This window comes from Saimiri boliviensis, chromosome 8 (genome assembly GCF_048565385.1).
Source record: "Saimiri boliviensis isolate mSaiBol1 chromosome 8, mSaiBol1.pri, whole genome shotgun sequence".
Taxonomy (NCBI): Eukaryota; Metazoa; Chordata; class Mammalia; order Primates; family Cebidae; genus Saimiri; species Saimiri boliviensis.
In genome coordinates, this window is record NC_133456.1 from 106,923,022 (window position 1) to 106,945,910 (window position 22,889).

General features: G+C 42.8%; 1 protein-coding gene across 2 annotated transcripts in view; it reads left to right on the forward strand.

Annotated features, from left to right (window-relative positions):
• The window catches only part of FAM107B (family with sequence similarity 107 member B), a 278,237-nt gene that overhangs the window by 124,480 nt on the left and 130,868 nt on the right, over positions 1 to 22,889 (forward strand). For both annotated transcript variants that reach the window (XM_003930623.4, XM_074405004.1), the window contains exon 3: positions 4,391 to 4,448. In XM_003930623.4, the coding sequence (XP_003930672.1) occupies positions 4,391 to 4,448 (58 nt within the window). The remainder of the gene's footprint in view (positions 1 to 4,390; positions 4,449 to 22,889) is intronic.

The window sequence follows — 22,889 nt, forward strand, 5'->3', positions numbered from 1 at the left end:
AACTCACAATGGCAGGTGAGGTACAGAACCAATGATCAGCACACTTGACTTCTGGCTTCCCAGAGCTAGGGTTTTTATATTGGTCTATCAGAGCTAGGACTTGTTGTTTTAGAAGTGACAGAAAACCTGATAGGAATTAGTTTAAAAAAGAAATAGTTTTTTTAAAAAATAAAAGTGAGTGTATTAACTGGCTTATGTGGAAGAGTCCGGGGTTAAGCTTGCTTCAGGCATGGCTGAATTGGGGGCTTAGTTGATATCAACAGAAGAAAGCTTGGGACCATCTCTTGGCTCCGCCTTCCTTTGTGTGGGTTTCAGTTTCAGCTGCACATGATAACAAGGTGTGGCTACAGTAGCAGCTGCAACCCTTGTCTCTGGTTTCAGGGCCAGTGTTTAAGAACAGGAGTCATTCTCCCAGAAGTCCAGAGAAAACGTCATTATGTCTCATTAACCCTAAGTGGGTCACATTGTGACAGTGAGGTGGGAAGGGGTCCCTGGAAAACCTCCAACCAGCCTGCCCACTTGGGGTGGAGCCTTGGGAAGTTTGCGCGTTTTCCATCAGGGAGGAGCCTGGCCCATCTTCTTCTCGCGTGTAACCTGGGATCCCAACGGCCAAGAGGGAAGGGCTTTAGTGGGGACTCTGACCTAGCAAGCGTCCCTGTTTCCCCTTCCCCCTTTTCTTCCTTTTCACCTGGTAAAACCTTGTCTTGCTCACCATTCAAATTGTTGTCAAGCCTTTTCAAATGGTCTTTGAGCCTTAATTTTCATGGCCATGGGACAAAGAACCCTGTCTTTAGCTGAACTAAAGAAAAGTCTTTGCAACGACATGACCACTCTACCAATCAGAGGGAAATGCCGCGGACTGAAGCGCACAGGCTTGGGTCACATGTTCCACCCCTGGAGTGGGATGTCGGGGAAGGCATCAGTTTCATGGAGCACAGAAAACCACAATTCCTTAAGAATGGGATAAGATGGCTAACGAGGAAGTCAGGACACACTTTCTAGATAGTGAGTGAACAGCAGGCAGCAAAATCAACATTGTCTACCACAGTTGGACTGTTGTCATTTTACTCTAGCTTTACTGGGAAAACGCCACTATGAATGCATTCAGCAAACTGCAGACTTGCGCTGAAAAGAAGAGACACAGGAATTGAAGGAGCTCAGGTTCTTTTCTCTAAATAGAACGTAGCTTATACTACTGAGGACAGATGCTTATTTATTCTGTGCTGAGAGCTCTCCAGCCCAGAGCATTTCATCCTTCCCTCTGCAGATTGTGGCGGGACTTTGCAACTCTCCCTAGTCAAAGGGAAACCTTGGGGAGGGGCTATTTAAGACAGAGTCATAAGTATGTTTGAAGAAGAGCTAAAGGGCTATGTTATTTCACAGTTCTGGAATTCAGAGCAATAAAAAAGTAAACAGCCTTGTTGGCTCAAAGGGGAGAGTCTTTTCATCTTGGAAACAACTTTATTTGGATTATTTTGGCATCTCAAGAGACTTTCCCTGTGACTGTGTCATAAAATAACTCATGTTTTCATTATATACTGTTCTGTTGGGCCCTGTGAAACAAGAAATGACTTGCTGCTTTTATTTGCTGTGTGACGGAGCCTTTCTGTTGTTTACACATTCTTTGGTATACTCTTAATTCATACCCCCTTCAAATAAGTAATTCTGGAGGCAATTTTCATTAAAATTTCTTATAACACATACATGGGAGAAAATTGAACTGAGGCCTTGTTTATCCAAATTGCTTATGCCAGTACTATTCCTTGAGTTTTAAAAGTAGGACACATTTTTGGAAATGGTCTCTGATGATGAATATTCGGAGATGATTTTTAATCTCTGAAAAAACATTTGTTCCCAACACAGGTGAAATCAATTCACTTACAAGTTGATACTTAAACGGCAATTTAATGAAACCACTTTTTATGAATTGAGGACATTTCTTTTTAAAATCATTTTTATTGATATATAATATTTTACATATTTATGGGGTACTTGTGATATTTTGTTATGTGCATAGAATGTGTGATGATCAAGTCAAGGCATTTAGGATATTCATTATGTGTTTATGATTTCTATGTATTGGGACATTTCAAATCCTCTCTTCTAGCTCCTTTGAAATATGCCATCCGTTGTTGTTAACTCTAGTCACCCTGCTCTGCTGTGAACATTTGAATATATTGCTTCTATCTAGCTGTACATTTGTAGCCCTTAACAAACCTCTCTTCATTCCCCACACTACACCCTTCCCAGCCTCTGGTAACTATCATTCTACTCTCAATTTCCATGAGATCAACTTTTTTCGTTCCCACGTGTGAGTGAGAACATGCAACAACAATAAGAACATATGAGAAGGGCAAACAGATACTTAGCTTTCCGTGCCTGGCTTGTCCATTTAATGACCTCCAGTTCCATTCTTGTTGCCGCAAATGACAGAATTTCATTCTTTTTTATGGCTGAATAGTATTCTGTTGTGTATGTTTATCACTTTTTATCCATTTATCTGGTGATGGATGCTCAGGTTGATTCCACATCTTTGCTATTGTGAATAGTGCTGCAATAAAAGTAATGCACTAATGCATTATTTTTACTTTCTCCCTGCTTTACTGGTTTGTGGGGCTGTCACTTAGAAAGAAGAATGGGAGTGCAGATATCCCTTTGATATACTAATTTCCTTTGAAAAAGACATTTCTTTCTTTTTCTTCTTCTTCTTCTTCTTTTTTTTTTTTTTGAGACAGAGTCTCACTCTGCTGCCCTAGCTGGAGTACAGTGGTGCTATCTCAGCTCTCTGTAACCTCCACCTCCCAGGCTCAAGTGATTCTCCTGCCACAGCCTCCTGAGTAGCTGGGATTACTAGGCAGGTGAAACCATACCCGGCTAATGTTTTTGTATTTTCTGTAGAGATGGGGTTTTTCCATGTGGCCCAGACTGCTCTTGAACTCCTGAACTAAGGGAATTCACCCGCCTCATCCTTCCTAAGTGCTAGGATTACAGGCGTGAGCTGCTGTGCCCGGCCTCAACATTATGTTATTAACTGAGCTCTAGAGTCTGGTGAGTTCTAAACCAGATGAGATATTACCTAGAACTGGCAAACTTAGGGCAAATTTGAGAGAGTCTTCCTATAATGAATGATATTAGTTTTTGAATTCCATTTTTCACTCTGGTTATAGAATAGCCCCAGTTTTTATTTATGGAAACCTACACCCATATACTTTACTGTGGTCTAGCCTGTCTTCTATTGCGCTAAATTCTTAGAAAGAACAAAGTCAGCACAGTAGCCTTCCTGCCAGGCTAAGAAGAAAGCTGAGGACGTAACTTTCTGCCATTTAATTCAAGAGATGTTAGAAGGTATCCTGCCTAAAGATTAAGATCCCACAGAAGGCCAGGTGCGGTGACCCACGCTTGTAATCCCAGCACTTTGGGAGGCCGAGGCGGGTGGATCACGAGGTCAAGAGATCAAGACCATCCTGGTCAACATGGTGAAACCCCGTCTCTACTAAAAATACAAAAATTATCTGGGCATGGTGGCGCACGCCTGTAGTCCCAGCTACTCAGGAGGCTGAGGTGGGAGAATTGCTTGAACCTGGGAGCTGGAGGTTGCGGTGAGCCGAGATTGCGCCATTGCACTCCCAAGTCTGGGTAACAAGAGCGAAACTCCATCTCAAAAAAAAAAAAAAAAGATTCCACAGAAATAGCCCATAGCAGACACTCAACAAATATTTGTTTAATGAAAGGAAAAATAATTAAATGAATTGATATAAAGTCATCTTGCAGACAAAGTTAGAAAAGGATAATTTAGATATTCCTCTTAATTTATCTCCCTCATTTCTAATGGGGTCTACTTTTATCAGTTTACTGCAGTGGCAGCCACTGGCATTAAAGAATATCATCCCAGTGCACACTTAGACAAATGTGTACACCTACCTTCTTAGAGATAAAGATATAACTGAATAGTGATGGAGCTTTCAACAGTACATGAAATGAGTTCCCTAAATGATGAAAAACGAAACATAATTCTCTTTGTTCAAACATGCTGGTGACATTTAATCTTATGAAAAACTAATCACCATCATTTCTAAGTCATGGGTGCCTTTAAATGTATCAGTCACAGGGAGCCTCTTGGCTGTACCAGTCCAGGGACAACATGCATAGATACTACCATGTGAATGGCACCCTGGAGTTGTGTAGCCCAACACCCCTGTAGTTAGTCTGCTTAGCATTTATTGTTGATTTGTAGTAGCTTGTCCAAAGCCTCAGTTCTTTAAGGAGTGGTTTAATTTTTTCAAGTCTTGATCTAATATTAATCAGTAGGCTTGCAAAAAGTATTGCCTCACATTAATGCATTATTTTTACTTTCTCCCTGCTTTTCTGGTTTGTGGGGGCTGGCACTTAGGAAGAAGAATTTCGAGAAGAACCTAAATGCCTCGAGTTGGAGCAGAAGATGACATCAGGTAGAGTACATTCTGTGTGGTTCCTTTTCCGGCTGCTGTTGCTGACAGCAGTGCGTGGAGCATCCAGAAGCTTTGCAGATTGCAAAGGAAAACCTGTATGTTCCAAATGATTGGAAACATGGCTAGAAGTGTCATGTGTGATGTATTCCAGGCGCCACATCTGAGCAATCTGGTCGTGATGCAGAAAATAGCTTGTTCTCTTCTTTTCTTCTTTATTTTGTTGATTACATTTCTTTGCAAGATGAACAAATACTTGCAAAGAAGTAGATGATGATAATGATGAAAAAATTTCAATTCAGTAATGCTAAACTAAGAAGTATCATTATTTCCTGAAATATGTATGATTATCTTGGAAAACATTATTTAGATAAGTTTGCTGTCTTTTTTTTTTTTTATGTTCTTGTATGGTCAAGTATGAAGCTTTGCTAAAGTGATTTATGTCACAATAGGATGCCCTAGAGCTAATGTTTTTTGTTTTTTTTTTATGTTCTTGTATGGTCTAGTATGAAGCTTTGCTAAAGTGATTTATGTCACAATAGGATGCCCTAGGAGCTAATGTGGAAAGAAATAAATGAGGAGTGAATTTATAACTTAGTTTATGACTAAGATCTGTAATGATAATGAGTTGTAATTGTCATAAAATAAACATTAGTTGAATGGACCTAATAATAATGAAAGCTAAATCTTAATACTCTCAGCCTCTATTTACCAACGGCTTTTGGTTTGGCGTTTTATATGATTCAGTGTTGGAAGATGGCTCCAGATGTGTTTGCTGCTGGCAAAGGTTGATGTTCTTATAATTTAATAGCAATTAGGGAGAAGAATTAAGAAATTGGAAGTGGTCAGGCCGGGCGCGGTGGCTCAAGCCTGTAATCCCAGCACTTTGGGAGGCCGAGGCGGGTGGATCACGAGGTCGAGAGATCGAGACCATCCTGGTCAACATGGTGAAACCCCGTCTCTACTAAAAATACAAAAAATTAGCTGGGCATGGTGGCGTGTGCCTGTAATCCCAGCTACTCAGGAGGCTGAGGCAGGAGAATTGCCTGAACCCAGGAGGCGGAGGTTGCGGTGAGCCGAGATCGTGCCATTGCACTCCAGCCTGGGTAACAAGAGCAAAACTCCGTCTCAAAAAAAAAAAAAAAAAAAAAAGAAATTGGAAGTGGTAATGAAAAAAGCATGCAGAGTGAGAGGAGAAGTAGCACCATGCTCTGGTACAGATGGAGGAGACAGAGTGAGCAATTAATCAGCTCCACCCTTTCCCTCTACACCTGTGCCATCCCAAGTTGCCTGTATCCCCATCAATTACCAACATTGCTTTAGTTTAGTGCCTTCTCCTAGGACACTCTCCCCTTGCAGATGCTTGTACAGATGGCTCCGTTCAAATATCCTGTCCCAGAGAAAACTTTCCCAACCATCTTGGCATTCTTCCAAACCACTCATCATCCCATTACACATTTTTGTTTTTTTCACGATGCTCCTTCCAATCTGATATGGTTTGGCTCTGCGTCCCCATCCAAATCTCACCTTGGATTGTAGTTCCCATAATCCCCATGTGTTGTGGGAAGGAACCAGTGGGAGGTAATTTAATCATGGGGGAAGTTACCCTCATGCTATTCTCATGATAGTAAGTTCTCCAAAATCTGATGGTTTTATAAAGGGCTGTTCCTCCTTCAGTCTGCACTTCTCTTTGCTGCTGTCATGTGAGGAAGGACATGTTTGCCTCTGCTTCTGCCATGATTTTAAGTTTCCTGAGGCCTCCCTAAGTCTTGTAGAACTGTGAGTCAATTAAACTTATTTCCTTTATATATTACTCAGTCTCTGGCAGTTCTTTGCAGCAGCATGAGAATGGCCTAACACATAATCCAAAATCATATTTCTGTTAATCTGTGGTTTATTAAAATATTGTCTCTTAGAGAGCAGGGACATTACCAGTCTTCTTTAATGGTATCCCTAGCACCTTGGACTGTGTCTGGTACATAGTAGCAATTCAGTAAATTCTTGTTAAGTGCCTCCCTCATGTCCATTATGGGCAAGGCACTCTCTTCCTGTCTGTAGTCGGGGTACAGTGGGGTAGGTTTGATATAGACCAACACTGCCTATTTTAGATTTCTGGGCTATAAAAAAGAATATGGCGTGGCTCTTGCCCTCAAGACAACAAATTATGTTTGCAATATGATAAATAATGTGAAAATATCTATATAATCAAAGTGCTGCTGGGAGCACTGAGGATGGAACAGTTCAATTTGCATTGGGAGGCAGGATCAAAGAAGGTATCTTGGAGTTGATGATACTTGTAATGAAGATTGGAGTTTGAAAGCCTACTTTCACTTTCATAATAGGGGCAGAGGTGGAACTTACGTATTATACCTTTGAAAATGGCTCCGAGTACCACTTTTACACATTTACCCTTGATCTTTCATTTCTCAGCTAGAGAAGAAGGCTGGGAGGATGATCATTGCTGCATCAATGCAAATGCATCCAACTTAGAGGGTATGAAATTCCCAGCTGCTGTTATAAATGCTTTTGTTTGCTCTGTTGGCATAGTGCCCACTGTATTTTGAGCACATTTGTTCACGCATGTTGGGAGGGCATCACTAATCACTGAAGACTTTCTAGGAAATGAGATGACTTTGCTGAGTTCTTTTCTGACGCCTCAGGGTGAGAAATTAGACATCCCATTCTGAAAAATTCTGCTAGGGTTCCCAGCTCCTCAGGCCCTCAGTGTGTGTTTGATCCAGCAAAATGATAAAGATTTCTCTAAGCAAATGCATTTGGAGTTGGATTTCTCCCCGAAAATAATTCTGCAGAAAAGAATGAACGAACTGTAGGTAGACATATAGAATCCCAATTTCTCTGTGATCATCCAGTAACGTTTTAGATATTTGACACAAGAACAAGAGGCTTATTATTTTACTTTCTTCATAAACACCTAACAATGCTGTTGTCTAAGTGGAAGTGTCAAGCAGAAAATACTGTTTCTCATTATTTCTTTAAAATACTTGGGTCCGCTGACTTTGGGGCTTGCTGTAGAGTGCCTCTTCTTCCTAATTCAGGATTTATTCCTAAACGTGTGTCTCTGCATTGCATCTTGCTTTGGGTGTACTCGTGTCTCTGGTTCTAGTTCATTCTACCAGATCTCCCATATTGATTAACCATTCTTTAAAATCCTGTTAGGTGTAAGTTGTGTCCGCTGAATTATTTGAAAAGTGTGAACATATACTATATTCATTCAAAAAACTTTTACTGAATGTCTACTATATGCCAGATATTATAATAGGAATTATGCTATATAGTCATGAATCTGAGAATGAGGAGGAGGATATATTCTGAGAAATGTGTCACTAGGCAATTTTGTCACTGTGTAAACATCTAGAGGGAACTTACACAAACCTAGGTGGTATAGCCTACTACACCCTGAGACTGGCTGGTGTAGCCTGTTGCTTCTAGGCTATAAACCTGTACAGCATGTTATTGCACTGAAAATTGTAGGCAGTTATAACAGTGGCAAGTATTTGTTTATATAAACATATCTCACCATAAAAGAGGTACAGTAAAAAGTACAGTAGTATAATCTTATGGTTCCACTGTTGCGTATGTGGTTTGCTGTTGACCAAAACATTGTTACATGGCACATGACTGTTTTTAGAGTGGTAAATATAACATACATGACTCCATGCCTCTTAGAACATATGGAAAGTGAGAAATACAGCCATTAGACAGATAAAATGTGAGTTATAGAGAAATGGTAGCCTTAAAATTGGTAAAATGTAAGTTTTAGAGAAAGCAGAATACTGTGGAAGTCTTGCCTTCACAGAGCTTTAGTCAAATAGAGCCTTTAAAGCATGAACATACAGAACTCTAGGATAAAAGGTAGAATACAGCATGTGCCAAAACAGAGACATGGGTAGGGCCTGGGGAGCACTAAAGAGGTGAAAGAATCCCAGCTGAAGGAATCCAGGAAGTTTTTCAAGAGAATACACCATAAGAGCTGGGCCTTGAAGGATAGAGATGAAATTCATTTGTGAAGGAAGACACATCAGCCAGAGTGTTTATAAAGCAAAACCCAAATACTGTAAATTGAATTCCAAGTGATACCTACTTGGAGTTTTCAGTCCACATTTTGGCTGATGATCTAATTGGGCGTCTGACACTTTATCTTGAGGTCTATAATTTGTATTAATACTTACAGGAGCCACACGTGTGACAGTGACAGACCAGTTAGGAGTGTGCGCTGTCTTTACCACCATCATTACCTGTCTTCTGCCCTCAGATAATTGTGTCTATGTACATTTGAAACCTTTCTTAGTAGGTGATTGAAAGATAGAACCTTAGTGCCTTTCCTGAAATCAGGTAGCATTTCTTCATCACTCTGGATATACTAGCTTCATGGATACATTAGCCCAATTATAAGATGTTCCTTTCAATGTGATACATTGTGGTTTACTGTCAACGGGTGCCCCATTTCAGCAAGAGAAGTGCCAGGCAGGTTCTGCAGAGAGATGAAGTTTGCTTTTTTCTCACAGCTGCCCTTTCTGTGTCCCAAGCCTCCTCAGTGAGTGTATTAGTCAGGGTTCTCTAGAGGGACAGAACTAATAGGTTAGATGTATATATGAAGGGGAATTTATTAAGGAGTATTAACTCACATGATCACAAGGTGAAGTCACACAATAGACCTGCAAGCTGAGGAGCAAGGAAGACAGTCCAAACCCCAAATCTCAGAAGTAAGGAAGCCGACTCTGCAGCCTCCAGTCTGTGGCCAAAGGCCTCACAGCCCCTGGCAAACCACTGGTGTAAGTCCAAGAGTCCAACAGCTGAAGGACTTGGAGTCCGATGTCCAAGGGCAGGGAGCCTCCAGCACAGGAGAACGATGCAAACGGAAGACTCGGCAAGCCTGCTCTTTCCGCCGTCTTTTTCCTGCTTTTATTCTAGCCAGGCTGGCAGCTGCCTCGATGATGCTCACCCAGACTGAGGGTGGATCTACCTCTCCCAATCCACTGATTGAAATGTTAATCTCCTTTGGCGCCCCTCTCACTAACATACCCAGAAACAATACTTTGTATTCTTCAATCCAATCAAGTTGACACTCAATTCAATTAAGTTGACACTCAATGTTAACCCTCACAGTGGGGTTCCCTCCTCTACACTTTCACTTCCCAGTTTCTCTGTCATCAGAAAGGCATTGTGCACTGTGTCACCTCTCTCAGCCTATTGGTATGTTAAGCCTCAGATATCTACTTATGGAATGAAAAGATGTGGTGCTTATGAAAGGATTTTAAACATTAGCAAATAGGTAAAGAAGGACAGTGACCAACCTGGGCATCATGGTGAGACTCAGTCCCTACAAAAAATTTAAAAAATCCCTGGGCATGGTGGTGCATGCCTGTGGTCCCAACTATTGGGGAGGCTGATGTGGGAGGATCACTTAAACCCAGGTAGTCGAGGCTGCAATGAGCCATGATTGTGCCTCTGCACTCCAGCCTGGGTGACAGAGTGAGATCCTGTCTCAAAAAACAAAAAACAAAAAACAAAAAAACAAAAACAGAGATGTAGGGAGAATTGCTTCCAGCAGCAATGACACTGCGTGGTTAGTCACTTTCTCCACCTGAGCATAGAAGACCCTGAATGATGGGAGCAGTCAGTGAAGACTCTGTTAGACTGTGTGCTCCCCCAAAGCAGGGATTATGCCTGTTTAAAGGTGAGGTGAGGTCCTTTATTGAAAGGCGTCATTTTTAAGGTGCTTTGCAATCCCTTCTCTATCCTATTCAATGCGGAAACAAAGAATAAGATAAACAACTGAACTTGGTCTATGTTTGTAACTCATTTGGAAAAGGAAGAATGAGGTAATGGGGAAACGGTGATATGTTACAGGGTGGAGACTCTGCAGAGGAAAGTTTTCCACACTTCAGAGTTCCTTTGATGTGGCCAGGATGCTGTCCTTATAATAGAGACTAAAACAAAGGTCCTTTACTCCTAGTGACAAGGAAAAGGCCATAATGCCACAGACAGAGAGAACTAACTGCATGTCAGCAAGAAGGCAGAATTTGAAACCTCACTACATGACTCTCTGAGGATGAGCCAGTGATTCAGAGTTGCTGAGGACAGGGACAGGGGTTAGTTTACCTGTTCTCACCTGGGCTTATGCCTCACTTCTCAACAGCTGCTAACCCCAAATCACTTTCTACCTGAACTAGTCAGAATTCTCCAGCAAAACAGAACCACTGGAACATAGGTATAGAAGGAGATTTATTATGAGGAATTGGCTCGTATGATCACGGAGGCTGAGAAGTTCCATGATCTGCTCTCTACAGAGTGAATATCCAAGGGCACCAGTGGTAAAATTCTAGTCCAAGTCCAAAGGTCTGAGAACCAGGAGAGCCAGTGGTGCCAGTCACACTTCCCTGGTGAATTAGTCTGTTCTTGTATTTCTGTAAAGAACTAACTGAGACTGGATAATTTACAAAGAAAAGAAGTTTAATTGGCACACAGTTCTGCAGGCTGTATGGGAAGCATTGCTGGGGAGGCCTTGGGAAACTTACAGTGATGGCGGAAGGTGAAGGGGAAGTAGGAACGTCCTACATGGCTGGAGAAGGAGGAAGAGGGAGAAGTGGGAGGTGCTACATGCCTTTAAACAACCAGTTCTAAACTGACTATCACGAGAACAGGGGAAAATATACTCACACAATCCAGTCGCCTCCCACCAGGCCCCTCCTCCAATGTTTGGGATTACAATTTGATGTGAGATTTGGGCAGGGACACAAATCCAAACCATATGATCTGGGTAGTGTAGCACCTCTTTCCTTTTTGCCTTTACATGGTATGTGTTCTTTTTCTAGAACCTTCTATAAGTGCTCTGCCTGTTTATTTTAGAAAGGATGTGCTAGAACGAGGCTTCATTTAATCTCTTCTTATTCCACCAAATGCCTCTCAGAACAAGCCAAGGACCATGCATATATACAACTTGCAATATACAAAGGCACTGGTATTGAATAAGATTCAGTTGAACATTTGAACAATTTTAGCACAAAGGATTCAGGTTTATAGGTGACATACTGAAACGACGGATCCTTCACTTGCTAATTTTCTTTGTAACCAAATGAGTAGAAATTACACAGTACTACTTTTACACAGAGAGGGAGAATAACAGTCTTTCAGAGGTGGTACATGTTGTCTTCTTTCATTCATTCCCTTGTGAGCAGGGAGACAGATAAATGGGCCAACTACAGTTTTCTTGAGAGAATTCTTTTTGAAAATAAGTTACGTTCTTCCTAGTGGTCATTAAAAAAAAAAAAAAAAGGTGAAATGTGTTTGAAAAAAGTTGGCTTAATTTTGCCATTCTTCTCAAACTATGGATTGCTTTAGAAACACGCCAAGTCTTTTCAAATGCTGAAACGACTTTCCAACACGTGTCCCATTCCAGAAGACCTTGTGGAATCCTGTTCTCTTTTAGGTTCCACTCAACCTGTGCTGCCAGGGCCTCAAAGATGACACCGCTTGGTCACACGAGGGGAGTATCCTGTAAGTGGGAGGCAGTTGGTTACAGTCAGAGGGTTTCACCAGAACACCCTCTTTTTGCTAAAGGTCATCTAGAACTGAGTGGCGCCCAGCACATTTTGGGAGTTGGCTGTCTGTATCATCTGTGTTTAGTCAAGTTTCATTTCCTGTGGTTTGTAGATTTCTTAAGTTTGAAGTAACGAACCCCAAACGGTTAAAATTCTTTACCTAAAAATGGATGCAATGAGGAAACCATACATGTATTTTTGTAACTTCTATGGGGAAGTGAGACTGGGGTTCCACTGGGCAGTGCCTCGTTGCTGCGCTCACAGGCCAGCCCCTCTGCGGGAAGGTCCATGACCCTGGAGTTCACATCTCCTGGCTGGGCCTCTCAGGAGGTGACAAAAACCAGACCCATTTTCTCATAATTCAGACAAATAAAGCGTCTGCTTTGACTTTCACGTCGTGGGAGGACAGTCAGCAGCGCAGTTTCCACCAGAACCCGCTGTATCTCAGCCACTCACCCCTCTGATTTTGCACAAGGGTTGCTTATCTTCCATACAGACTTGTCTGAGTCTCTGGCCACGGATGAACAGGAAACTGTTCAGGTAGGAAGGTGAGAAAAAAAAAGAAGGGGAACTTACCCTGAGTTTGCTTTCTTTCCATTCCCTTAACCATATCGGGCAGACAGTGTTTTGTTTTTGGTGGTTTTTTTTTTTTTTTTTTTTTGAGATGTAGTTTCGCTCTTTCACCCAGGCTGCTGTGAAGTGGGCCAGTCTCGGCTCACTGCAACCTCTGCCCCCACCCCTGGATTCAAGCGGTTCTCCTGCCTCAGCCTCTGGAGTAGCTGGGACTACAGGTGCATCTCACCATGCCTGGCTAATTTTTGCATATTTAGTACGGACGGGGTTTTACCATGTTGACCAGGCTGGTCTAGAACTCCTGACCTCAGGGGATCCACCCACTTTGGCCTCCCAAAGGGCTGGGATTTCAGGTTTGAGCCATCATGCCCAGCTAGGGCAGACAATTTGAGGGTTCATGGGAGGCCTTTTATTATGGAAAATGCTACTGAGAGTAGTAGATGACTTTTAGTGAAGATATGGTCCTCAAACTTTTTTTTCTTTCTTCTTTTTTTCTTTTTTTGAGATGGAGTTTCACTCTTGTTGCCCAGGCTGGAGTGCAATAGTGCAATCTTGGCTCACTGCAACCTCAACTCCCCAGTTTCAAGTGATTCTCCTGCCTCAGCCTCCCAAGTACCTAGGTGCCTACCACCACCACCCCCAGCTAATTTTTGTATTTTTACTAGAGACGGGGTTTCACCATGTTGTCCAGGCTGGTCTTGAACTCCTGACCTCAGGTGATCTACCTGCCTCGGCCTCCCATAGTGCTGAGATTATGGATGTGGTGGCGCTTGGCTGGTCCCCAAACTCTTCATGGGACTTTCTGGTCTGCACAGCTCCTGTCAGATCTTTGGTTCTAGTGAGAGGTTCCTTGACCACTTTCTGCAAAACTGTACCCTTTCCTTCAACTCTTACCTCTTTAGTTGCTTTTGGTTTTGAAGCCACTTGTCACTATCCATACATTTTATAATTCACTTGCTTTTTGTCTGTCTTCCCCTTCTAGAAGTTAAGCATCACAGAGGCAGGCCTGTTTGACCATTTTGTGTCCTGCTGCAAACATAATGAATGCTGAGGATGGAGCCTGACATGCAACAGGTGCTCAGTGAATATTTGTTAAATGAGGAATGAATACTTGCTTTTAAAAACTTGCTAAAGGAAGTAGATGAATCAATCGCTTCTTGGCCTTTTGGCTAAGATCAAGTGAAGGAGAGGAATCAGAAACTGAACAGTGCGCCTTTTCCTCTTCGTTTTCTACCCCCAGCTCCTTGTGCAATGCTTGGATGATGTAAAAGCTGAAAATTAGTGGTTGTTTGGCTAAAGTATGGATGTGTGAATGGATGATTGAGTCTGGTTTACAACGCAACGTTTGGTATAAAAACTGTTGTTAATTTGGATGCTTAACAAACAGAAAGCAAATCATGCTAATCCACCGAGAGTCAAAGATGAGTCAGACCTAGTCTTGTCTTCACGATGCTAAAAGTACTTCATTTGTCCTGAGTTTACTTTCTTTCTGCTCCCTTAACCCTAGGACAGACAGTCTGTGAGGTCACAGGAAGCCTTAACTTAGGGAAAATGTTCCTTGGGATTGTTAATGATGACTCTCAGTGAAGACCTGGTCTCTCAACTCTTTTATAGGACTCAACTGTCATAGCTTCTATTTCAGTCTAAAGAATCTCACCATTTTCTCTCTATTTCATATAATAGTAATTGAATTTTCACTGTCATGTAAATTCTTCCCAAGAAATGGATGTTAGCTAGGTGCAGTGGCTCACACCTGTCATCCCAGCACTTGGGGAGGCCAAAAGGGACAGACTGCTTGAGCCCAGGACCTGGAGAGCAGCTTGAGCGACATGACAAAACCCTAACCTACAAAAAAATAGAAAACATTAGCCAGGTGTGCACCTGCAGTCCCAGCTACTTGGGAGGCTGAGGTGAGAGGATCTCTTGAGTCTGGGCTGCTGAGGCTGCAGTGAGCTGGGATCATGCTACTGCGCTCCAGCCTGGGTGACAAAGTGAGACCCTGACTCAAAAAAAAAAAAAAAAAAAAAAAAAGTGAAGGTGACAACATGCTTGTTGCTGGAGATTTGTTAGAGGAACATAGACATGAAAGTGGTATGTTCCCTGTTCTAAGAACTGAAAACACCAGTGGACAAGAGGCCACGGGCTCTAATATATATTCACAAAGAGAAAATGTTTCTAGAATTCATTTGTAGATCTTGCGTTATTAAGTGTAAGTAGGAGAAAGTTGGTTGGCTTTCTGTTTAGGTTCTACCTTTTTTTCCCACCTGTGAAGTCCACTGAAATCACCCTAGAATCCAAGGAGATGTTTCTCTGGTGACCAGAAGTGGGGTGGGGGTTTGAGGCTGGAGGTGTCTGTCTTGGGGAGGGGAAGGCCAGCACTGGTATGCTCCGGGTCCGAAGTGAAGGGAGACGTCCTGACCTGCCTTATTCAAGATGTTCCAATCTGCATCCAGTCCTCGCCATTTTGCCTTGAGAAGGTGTCAGGCTAATGAGATAGGGTTTCCAAGTACTCAGCACCTTCCTAGGCCGACTCTGTTAAGTGGTATCACTACCCAGGGTTTGGAAACCCTGGCATTCAGACTTCTTAGGGTCACTGGAGAGCAATCTGTGCTTTCCCCTCTCTCCATGGGCAGAGAGTGAATTGCTTCCAGATTTTTTTATTTTGAAAATGTAACAGACCATTTATTGTTCATAGACAGGAAAATACAAAAATATGTAAAATGAGGATTTGATTTAGTCCTCTGTATTCAAGGTAAGCCTGATGTGTTGTTGATGGACTGGACACATGTGCCTTAAAGTGGCACTAAGCTGCACCTGTGCAGCAAGGTGTTTAGCCTTGACACTGTGCCCACATGTTCTTCTCCAACCAATCCTATGTCCTGGGAATGGAGGCTTGGAACTTTCCAGAAGCTTACCCAGGTTGTAAGGTGAACCAGTTACCGGTTACCAGGAATCAAATTTTCAGTGTGCACAAATTGGGGCAGAATTGCCCAGTTTTTTGTGTGTGGCCCAAGATGTGTTTCTATACTATTTCAGTTTCCTTTAATATTTTCTTATTTGTTTGTTTAAAATTTAATGTTGGCCCTTTGTAAAAATTCCCTAGAGGAGGCGGAAGTCTGAAGGTGACCTTAAAATCCAAAATCGGAAGTAAAGTGATGGTCTTTAAATGGTTCCATCCTGAAGGAATCTCTCTACCCACTTCTTGCTTCTCACTTCCATCCCCCACATAGGAATAAAAAGATGAACTTGTATTGCGTGCCAGGGACCTCAATGCCCAATCACCTGTCTCCTTGGAGAGCACCTCTCCTCCCATTCTGATGATATGGAGGGTGGAAACTCATCTAGAAATTTCCACCGATGGTCACAAAGGCTCTGAAGAGAGAATATCCAAGTGTACAGATCTCAAAGATGGTTGTTTTTTGTGTTGTTTTTGCTATTTATCCATGTTTTCCTGAAAACCTTTAAATGAGAAATTTTGGCCCTGGAAGTTCCCCGTGCAGTCAGCCTGTTTGTCTCCCCAGGCCCCCCGGCTCTGGTTCTGGGTTGTGTGGGAGCCACCATACCTTGCTCTACACCTCAGTGTTTCCTGGAAAATCAGTTGCTGCTCCAGAATTTGTATCTAGGAGGAGCACAGGGGCAAGAACAGGTTGAAAAGACATTAAGACACTTGTCCTAAAGTCATCCCTGCACAGCCCTTTCTGGAACATAAGAAAATGTCAATTGTTTCAGTCCAGGAGGAGGAGGAGGGGCTGATGAATCGGGTGCGTGGCCGACACTCAGCACCCAGCCCTTCTCCCCTTACCCTTCGTGTCGGTGCCTGTGACCCCACTTCTGGCACCTGCATGCCTCTCCCTAAACGCCTCCTCTTACCCTAGAACCTGTGTCAGTCCCCGAGGAGTAGTTGTCACCCAGTCCCTGATGGAACTTTGGGAAGAAATATCGCAGCTCACTTGCCCGAGGGTAGGTAGCTGTGGCGCTGGCTCCCAGGGCTCCCCAGCAGGGTTAAGCCCCAGTCCCCACAGGAGCAGCCAGCTGTATAAATCCTATCCCAGCTCCCCACCTCCTTCTGTGTCCTTCACCTCCCATGTGAACTGCTTCGCCCTGAATCCCTGTCTCAGGGTCTGCTTCTGAGGGAACCTGAACTAACAGAGGGTCCCTTGGCACAGTCACTGTATTGAACACAACTGTAACATATTTTAAAACATTCGTGAGGGAGGCTGAGGCAGGCGGATAATGAGGTCAAGAGATTGAGACCATCCTGGCCAACATGGCGAAACCTCATCTCTACTAAAAATACAAAAATTAGCTGAGGGTGGTGGTGGGGCCCCTGTAGTCCCAGCTGCTCTGGAGGCTGAGGTGGGAGAATTGCTTGAACTCAGGAGGTGGAGGTTGCAGTGAGCCGAGATTGTGTCACTGCACTCCAGCCTGGGCGACAGAGTGGCAGAGCGAGAACTCCGTCTCAAAACAAACAAAGAAACATTTGTGAGCCTGACTTTATCACACAAAAGAAAAAAACCCTGTCAAAAATCATTAAAAAAATAAATGCAAAGTATCTTTTTGACTACGTACTATCTGCTATGGTTTGGATATTAGTCCCCCCCCCAAAACTTATGCTGAAATGTGATCCCAGTGTTGGAGGTGGGGCCTAAAGGGAGGCGTTTTACGGTGATAAGTGCAGATCCTCCTTCATGAATGGCTTAGTGCCAATCTTGATGGATTGAGGGAGCTCTCACACTTAGTTCCCATGAGCCCTGATTGTTAAAGAATCTGGCACCTCCTTCTCTCTCTTGCACCCCCTCTCGCCATGTATCTCTGCACACGCCAGCTCCCCCTTTCCCTCAGATGCTGGTGCCATGCTTGTACAGCCTGCAGAACCATGAGCCAAATAAACTTCTTTCCTTTATGAATTGCCCAGCTTCAGGTATTTCTGTTTTTTATTTTTTTATTTTTTTATTTTTTATTTTTGAGACGAAGTCTCTGTCGCCCAGGCTGGAGTGCAGTGGTGAGATCTCGGCTGACTGCAACCTCTGTCTTTGAGGTTCAAGCAATTCTCGTGCTTCAGCCACCTGAGTAGCTGGAATTATAGGCACGTGCCACCATGCCAGGCTAATTTTTGGTATTTTTAGTAGAGATGGGGTTTCACCATGTTGGTCAGGCTGGTCTTGAACTCCTGACCTAATGATCCGCCCACCTTGGCCTCCCCAAGTGTTGGGATTACAGGCGCGAGCCACTGCACCTGGCCAGGTATTCTTTACAGCAATGCAAAATGGACTAAGACACGACCCCACTGACTGGTCAAAATGGTAGCATTCTGAAGCTTCTTAAAATCCTTTTCTGAACACAGTTTTCTGATCTTTTCTGAACAGTGTTCTATCCTATGTATCCATTGAGGGACATTTAATGATTAAGAAAAGGGAACGGGATTTTTCCATCTTGAAGTAACTATCACAAAGCATTATCTACGTAGTTACTGCCGTGTTTGAACTTACCTTGAACATGCTTGTTTGAACTTAAGAATGGATTTAAATAATAATATCATTTATTTTTAAATTCCCCAATGCGGGCCAAAATATTTGGGTTAATTGCTGTTTAGTTTTGTGTAAACTAGAATATATAATCACATATTTTGTTTTGAGCCTTAAAAAAAAAAAATAGCTGAGTCTTAAATGAAACCAGCTAAGATCACCTCTGATTTCTTATCCTTCATTACAGAGAGATGATGAGAGCAAGAGACAATAAAATACAGCTGCAACATGTTAATAAAGACCTTTCTCCAAAGAATTAAGGCTTTCCCATTAAGGAATTAGTGCATTGTAGCTATAATTCCTAATTAGGGTTAATATGCAGTCTACATTCGACACAGATACTCAGAAAATAGAAAGAATTCTAGAGACCAGAAAGGTGATTTCAGACTGATGTTACAAACAGAGCAAACTCAGATGTAGATGTGTTTTTGTGGCCTGCAAATTTTTTGAAAATTGGTTGCCAATGTTTAGAAACTGGAAAATTTCATGTAAAAATCTAGGTTCCAATTTCTCTTGAGAAATTGTAAGAACCAGCCAAACCAGGCCTGCGTTCCTAAGCAATGGAAAAAAATCAGCTGGAGTTGCCTTTTTAGCTGGTTCCTCCCCATCCTGCCTGGCCCCTACAGGCATTTGGGGTTTAAATGCCAGGCTTATGACGTTAGAAGAAATAGGAGATAAAAGGAAGAAACACAAACAAATAATAAACTTTACAGTTTTCAGGCAAGAAGAAACTCTTTCTTGCATACTTGTAGTTGTGTGGACGGGTGTTGTGTTTTTGCTTCTTTATCAGAAATCTCTTCTTTGGCTGTGGTCTGAGGAGCAGGTAGAATTGTGTGGGGTCACTGCTATGGAAACAGGAGAAACACTGGCATCGAGCTTGGGGGCGTTACCTCGCCCAGCGATCTTGAGTCAGTTCCCTGAAGTTTCCTGCAGTTACATTTCACTGTGTATAAGACGCTAATACGATACTGTTTAGGGGCTTTTTTGTGTGATTTCAGTAATGAATACTTACAAAATATTTTGCAAGTATGAAGACTGCCACCAGGAAGTGGAACCACGTGGATGGCTATGACTGTACAGCTAGAAATGACAGTTCTAGCCGGGCGCGGTGGCTCACGCCTGTAATCCCAGCACTTTGGGAGGCTGAGGCGGGTGGATCACGAGGTCAAGAGATCGAGACCATCCTGGTCAACATGGTGAAACCCCGTCTCTACTAAAAATACAAAACATTAGCTGGGCATGGTGGCGCGTGCCTGTAATCCCAGCTACTCAGGAGGTTGAGGCAGGAGAATTGCCTGAACCCAGGAGGCGGAGGTTGCAGTGAGCCGAGATCGTGCCATTGCACTCCAGCCTGGGTAACAAGAGTGAAACTCCGTCTCAAAAAAAAAAAAAAAAAAAGAAAAGAAAAGAAAAGAAAGAAATGACAGTTCTAGCTTGTACCATGATGACATGACACAGGTTTCCTGGAGGTCTCAGGAAAAGTTCCAGAACCATGGGCTTTTCTCCCAGGGTTCCTCCTTCAAAGGGGAGAACTGAGAGACCACTGTGTGCTCCTGAGAGGCTGGAGAGGACAGCTTCTGCTCCTGCTCAGCAAGGCTGGTGATGTGAAATTGCCTTTGAGAGCGTTTGCCTGCCTGGCTGTGGGCCTGGCATCTTTTAGATCGACTTTGACCAAACTGACTCCAGTGTGCACAGTCATCATGGAAATTTTCAGCTTTCCTGTCCAAGGAGAAACTGATAACGGGAACAAACTGCCCTTGGCTTTTTTCTGAGCTATGGAAACAAAACAGTTCTAAGACTCGAAAAGTCAGGGCACATTTTGCAAAGGCCTGATTCTAGTGTTTGGCCTTAACTGTAAATCCCGGGGCATGGGTTCATTTGGTCACAAGTTTAATTGGTCCATGTGTTCATGAAGCATTTACGGAGCCTTCCCTCTGCTCAGGGATTGTGAGTTTTGCCTACCTGGTTTTGGGTTCAGCCAAGGCCAATTATAGCCTTCAACCCTGATGGCCATGTTTCTAGAAGTCGATAAGTCACACTTTTTTCTGATTTCATGACTGCCCTGCTCCAAGTGGGCTTACAGAATGTAGTGTCTCCCAACCTGAAAAGGCTTAAAGAAAATGGATAATTGCATTAATTCCTTCAGGTGACTATAACTTTCTCAGCTTCCTACCAGTGCTAATCCAGTGGTGGTATCCTGAGTTAATCTAGTCCAGCTGTCACATTTGATTTTAGCACATTCAGGGACGTGTATTATCTTAATTGGTCTGTTTTCACAACTGAACACAAAACGTCTGCTATCCACGCTAGCCTTGGTACTATAGCAGTAACAATAGCTGACATTTTCTAAGTAGTGTTGCTGCATTGCGTAAGCACCATGCTAAGTGCTTTACATGGATTGTTTACTTAATCCTCTTAGCCTTAGAAAGTAGTTCTATGTTATCTCCCCTTTGCTGATAAGAAAACTCAAGCTTTAAAAGTTAATTAAACCAAGGTCATATGGCAAGACAGAGCTGGAGCCAGGACTCAGTCCAGACCTGGTCGAGTCCAAAACCCTCTACTTTTTGTCATTTCAGCAGCTCTGCAAAAACAAGTATGTTTCTGGACAGGGGTGAGAATTTCTCTCCATAGTTAGAGGGTTGATTTTGTTCTCACTTAGTGAGTTTATCAGTAGGGAGCTGGGATCTGGTGCTCTTTAGAAAGCCTAACCCTTCTGGTTTCTGTCAGGACGGAGCTCTGCAGGAGAGGGAGCTCTTGGAATTTTCCCTGCTCATAGAAAGTCATGTTTTGGTTGAGATGAAGTAGAGAAATGAGAATCCCTGCTTTTTATTTATTAACATTTGAAGTTGAGTATCAATGTTTTAAGTCTGTCTCCACCCCATCAAAACATTGTGTTTAACTCTGGTCGTATCAAAGACAACAAACATCCCTTGAACTTGGCTGTGCTCTCTGATTGTACAACTAATGTGTATGGTGCTACCATCCATCCTGGCTTCAAGCTTCAGGGTTATGTTGGATTCCTTCTTTCCACTTAACCACTACATGAATCGTATGGAGCTCCTTTGCTGTATTTCTCATACGTATTCCGAATTGTCCAGTCTTGTATCACACTCTAGTTTGGGTTATTGTTCTCTTACACCCAAACCATGTTCATCATCTCCTAACTCGTCTTTCTGTGTCCCGGCTTTCCCTGTTCTTATAAACCCCACACACCGCTCACTGTCAGAGTTCTGTTCACCTGTTAAAGCCCAACCTAGACTTGAGGGTGCAAGTCAGATTCTACTGTCTCAAGGAAGTCATTAAGTACCTGCAAGAGAGTAACCTCTCCAGTACCCTTCTTATGGCTCACAATTTACGACTATGTGTGGATATATTTTATCACCCATGGCAGAGATGGCCAGGTGTTTATCCAATATTCATATTCTTTTCTTTAGCCAGAGAATCCTAATATTGTCAAATGCAGTAACAGCCCAAGCTCTAAAACTCCAGTTCCCAGCCTCCTTAGAGATATGACTGGCCAATGATACACAAGCTGAAGTTGTCAAGCGGTGTGTTAATTTGGTTCCCCCGGGAAGCAGTCCCTGAGATAAGGATTCTAGTACAGCTTGCTTAATTTGGAGGTTGTCTCAGGAAGCATCAGTAGTAGAAAGAGACCAATAAAGCATTGCCTCTTAGGAACAAAATCACTTTGGTGACTGGAGTTTCATCCTACTGGGGAAACTCTGGGATGTGGCTCAGATGCTAGAAGTTTCCTTCACTTTCATTAACACTTAACACCAAACTTCGCCTAAAATTGGAGTAGAGTGCACTGTAAGGGGAAGAACAAGGGGATATGGCTGAGTTTTAAAAAATATTATTTTCACTTTTACTATGAGGATATATGACTTCTTGAAATTTAGTGATAAAACAAAACAGGAAAAAAGGCCAATGAGTTAATGCTGTGTAGAAGGAAGTAGGATGTAAAATTGTTTACCATAACTGCAAGTACAGAACACAACAACTGATGCATAGCTTTATGCAACGGAGAAACTAGACCAGAGTGCTCACAGCAGTTGCTCCCCTTCGCAATCCTGGCTCCTAGCACAATACATATGCAATAAACATTTGTTACTCTCAAATAAGTATTGAGAGGCCAGGGGCAGTGGCTCATGTCTGTGATCCCAGCACTTTGGGAGGCCAAGGTGGGAGGATCACCTCAGGTCAGGAGTTTGAGACCAGCCTGGCCAACATAGTAAAACCCTGTCTCTACTAAAAATACAAAAATGAGCTGTGCATGGTGGCACATGCCTGTGATCTCAGCTACTCAGAAGGCTGAGGCAGAAGAATCGATTGAACCCAGGAGGCAGAGGTTGCCGTGAGCCGAGATCGCGCCACTGCACTCTAGCTTGGGCAACAGAGCAAGACTCCATCTCAAAAAAAAAAAAAAAAGTATTGGAGTTAAGAATGAATTTATTTATTTTCCAAATTTTCTGTAATTACCTTCTATAACCTTACTAATTAAAAAAAAAAAAAAAACCACTATGTACAAATTAGACCGATTTCTGATTTTACAACCCGAAGCAATAACGCGGGTAAAGAGGCTTTCATGCTGTTGCTAGGAAGACTTCGAATGTAGCATTGACAACAGTAAGGCTTCTGGAAAGCTTCCTCCAGGGAGCATGTTCCTCCTCCTTCTTCCTATCTGGAACATTGACAGGATATTATGGCAGCCACCTCAGACCTGACTGTGACCCAAGAGATGAAACCATGGGTTAAGGATACCGGAGGAAAAGCACAGGGGATGC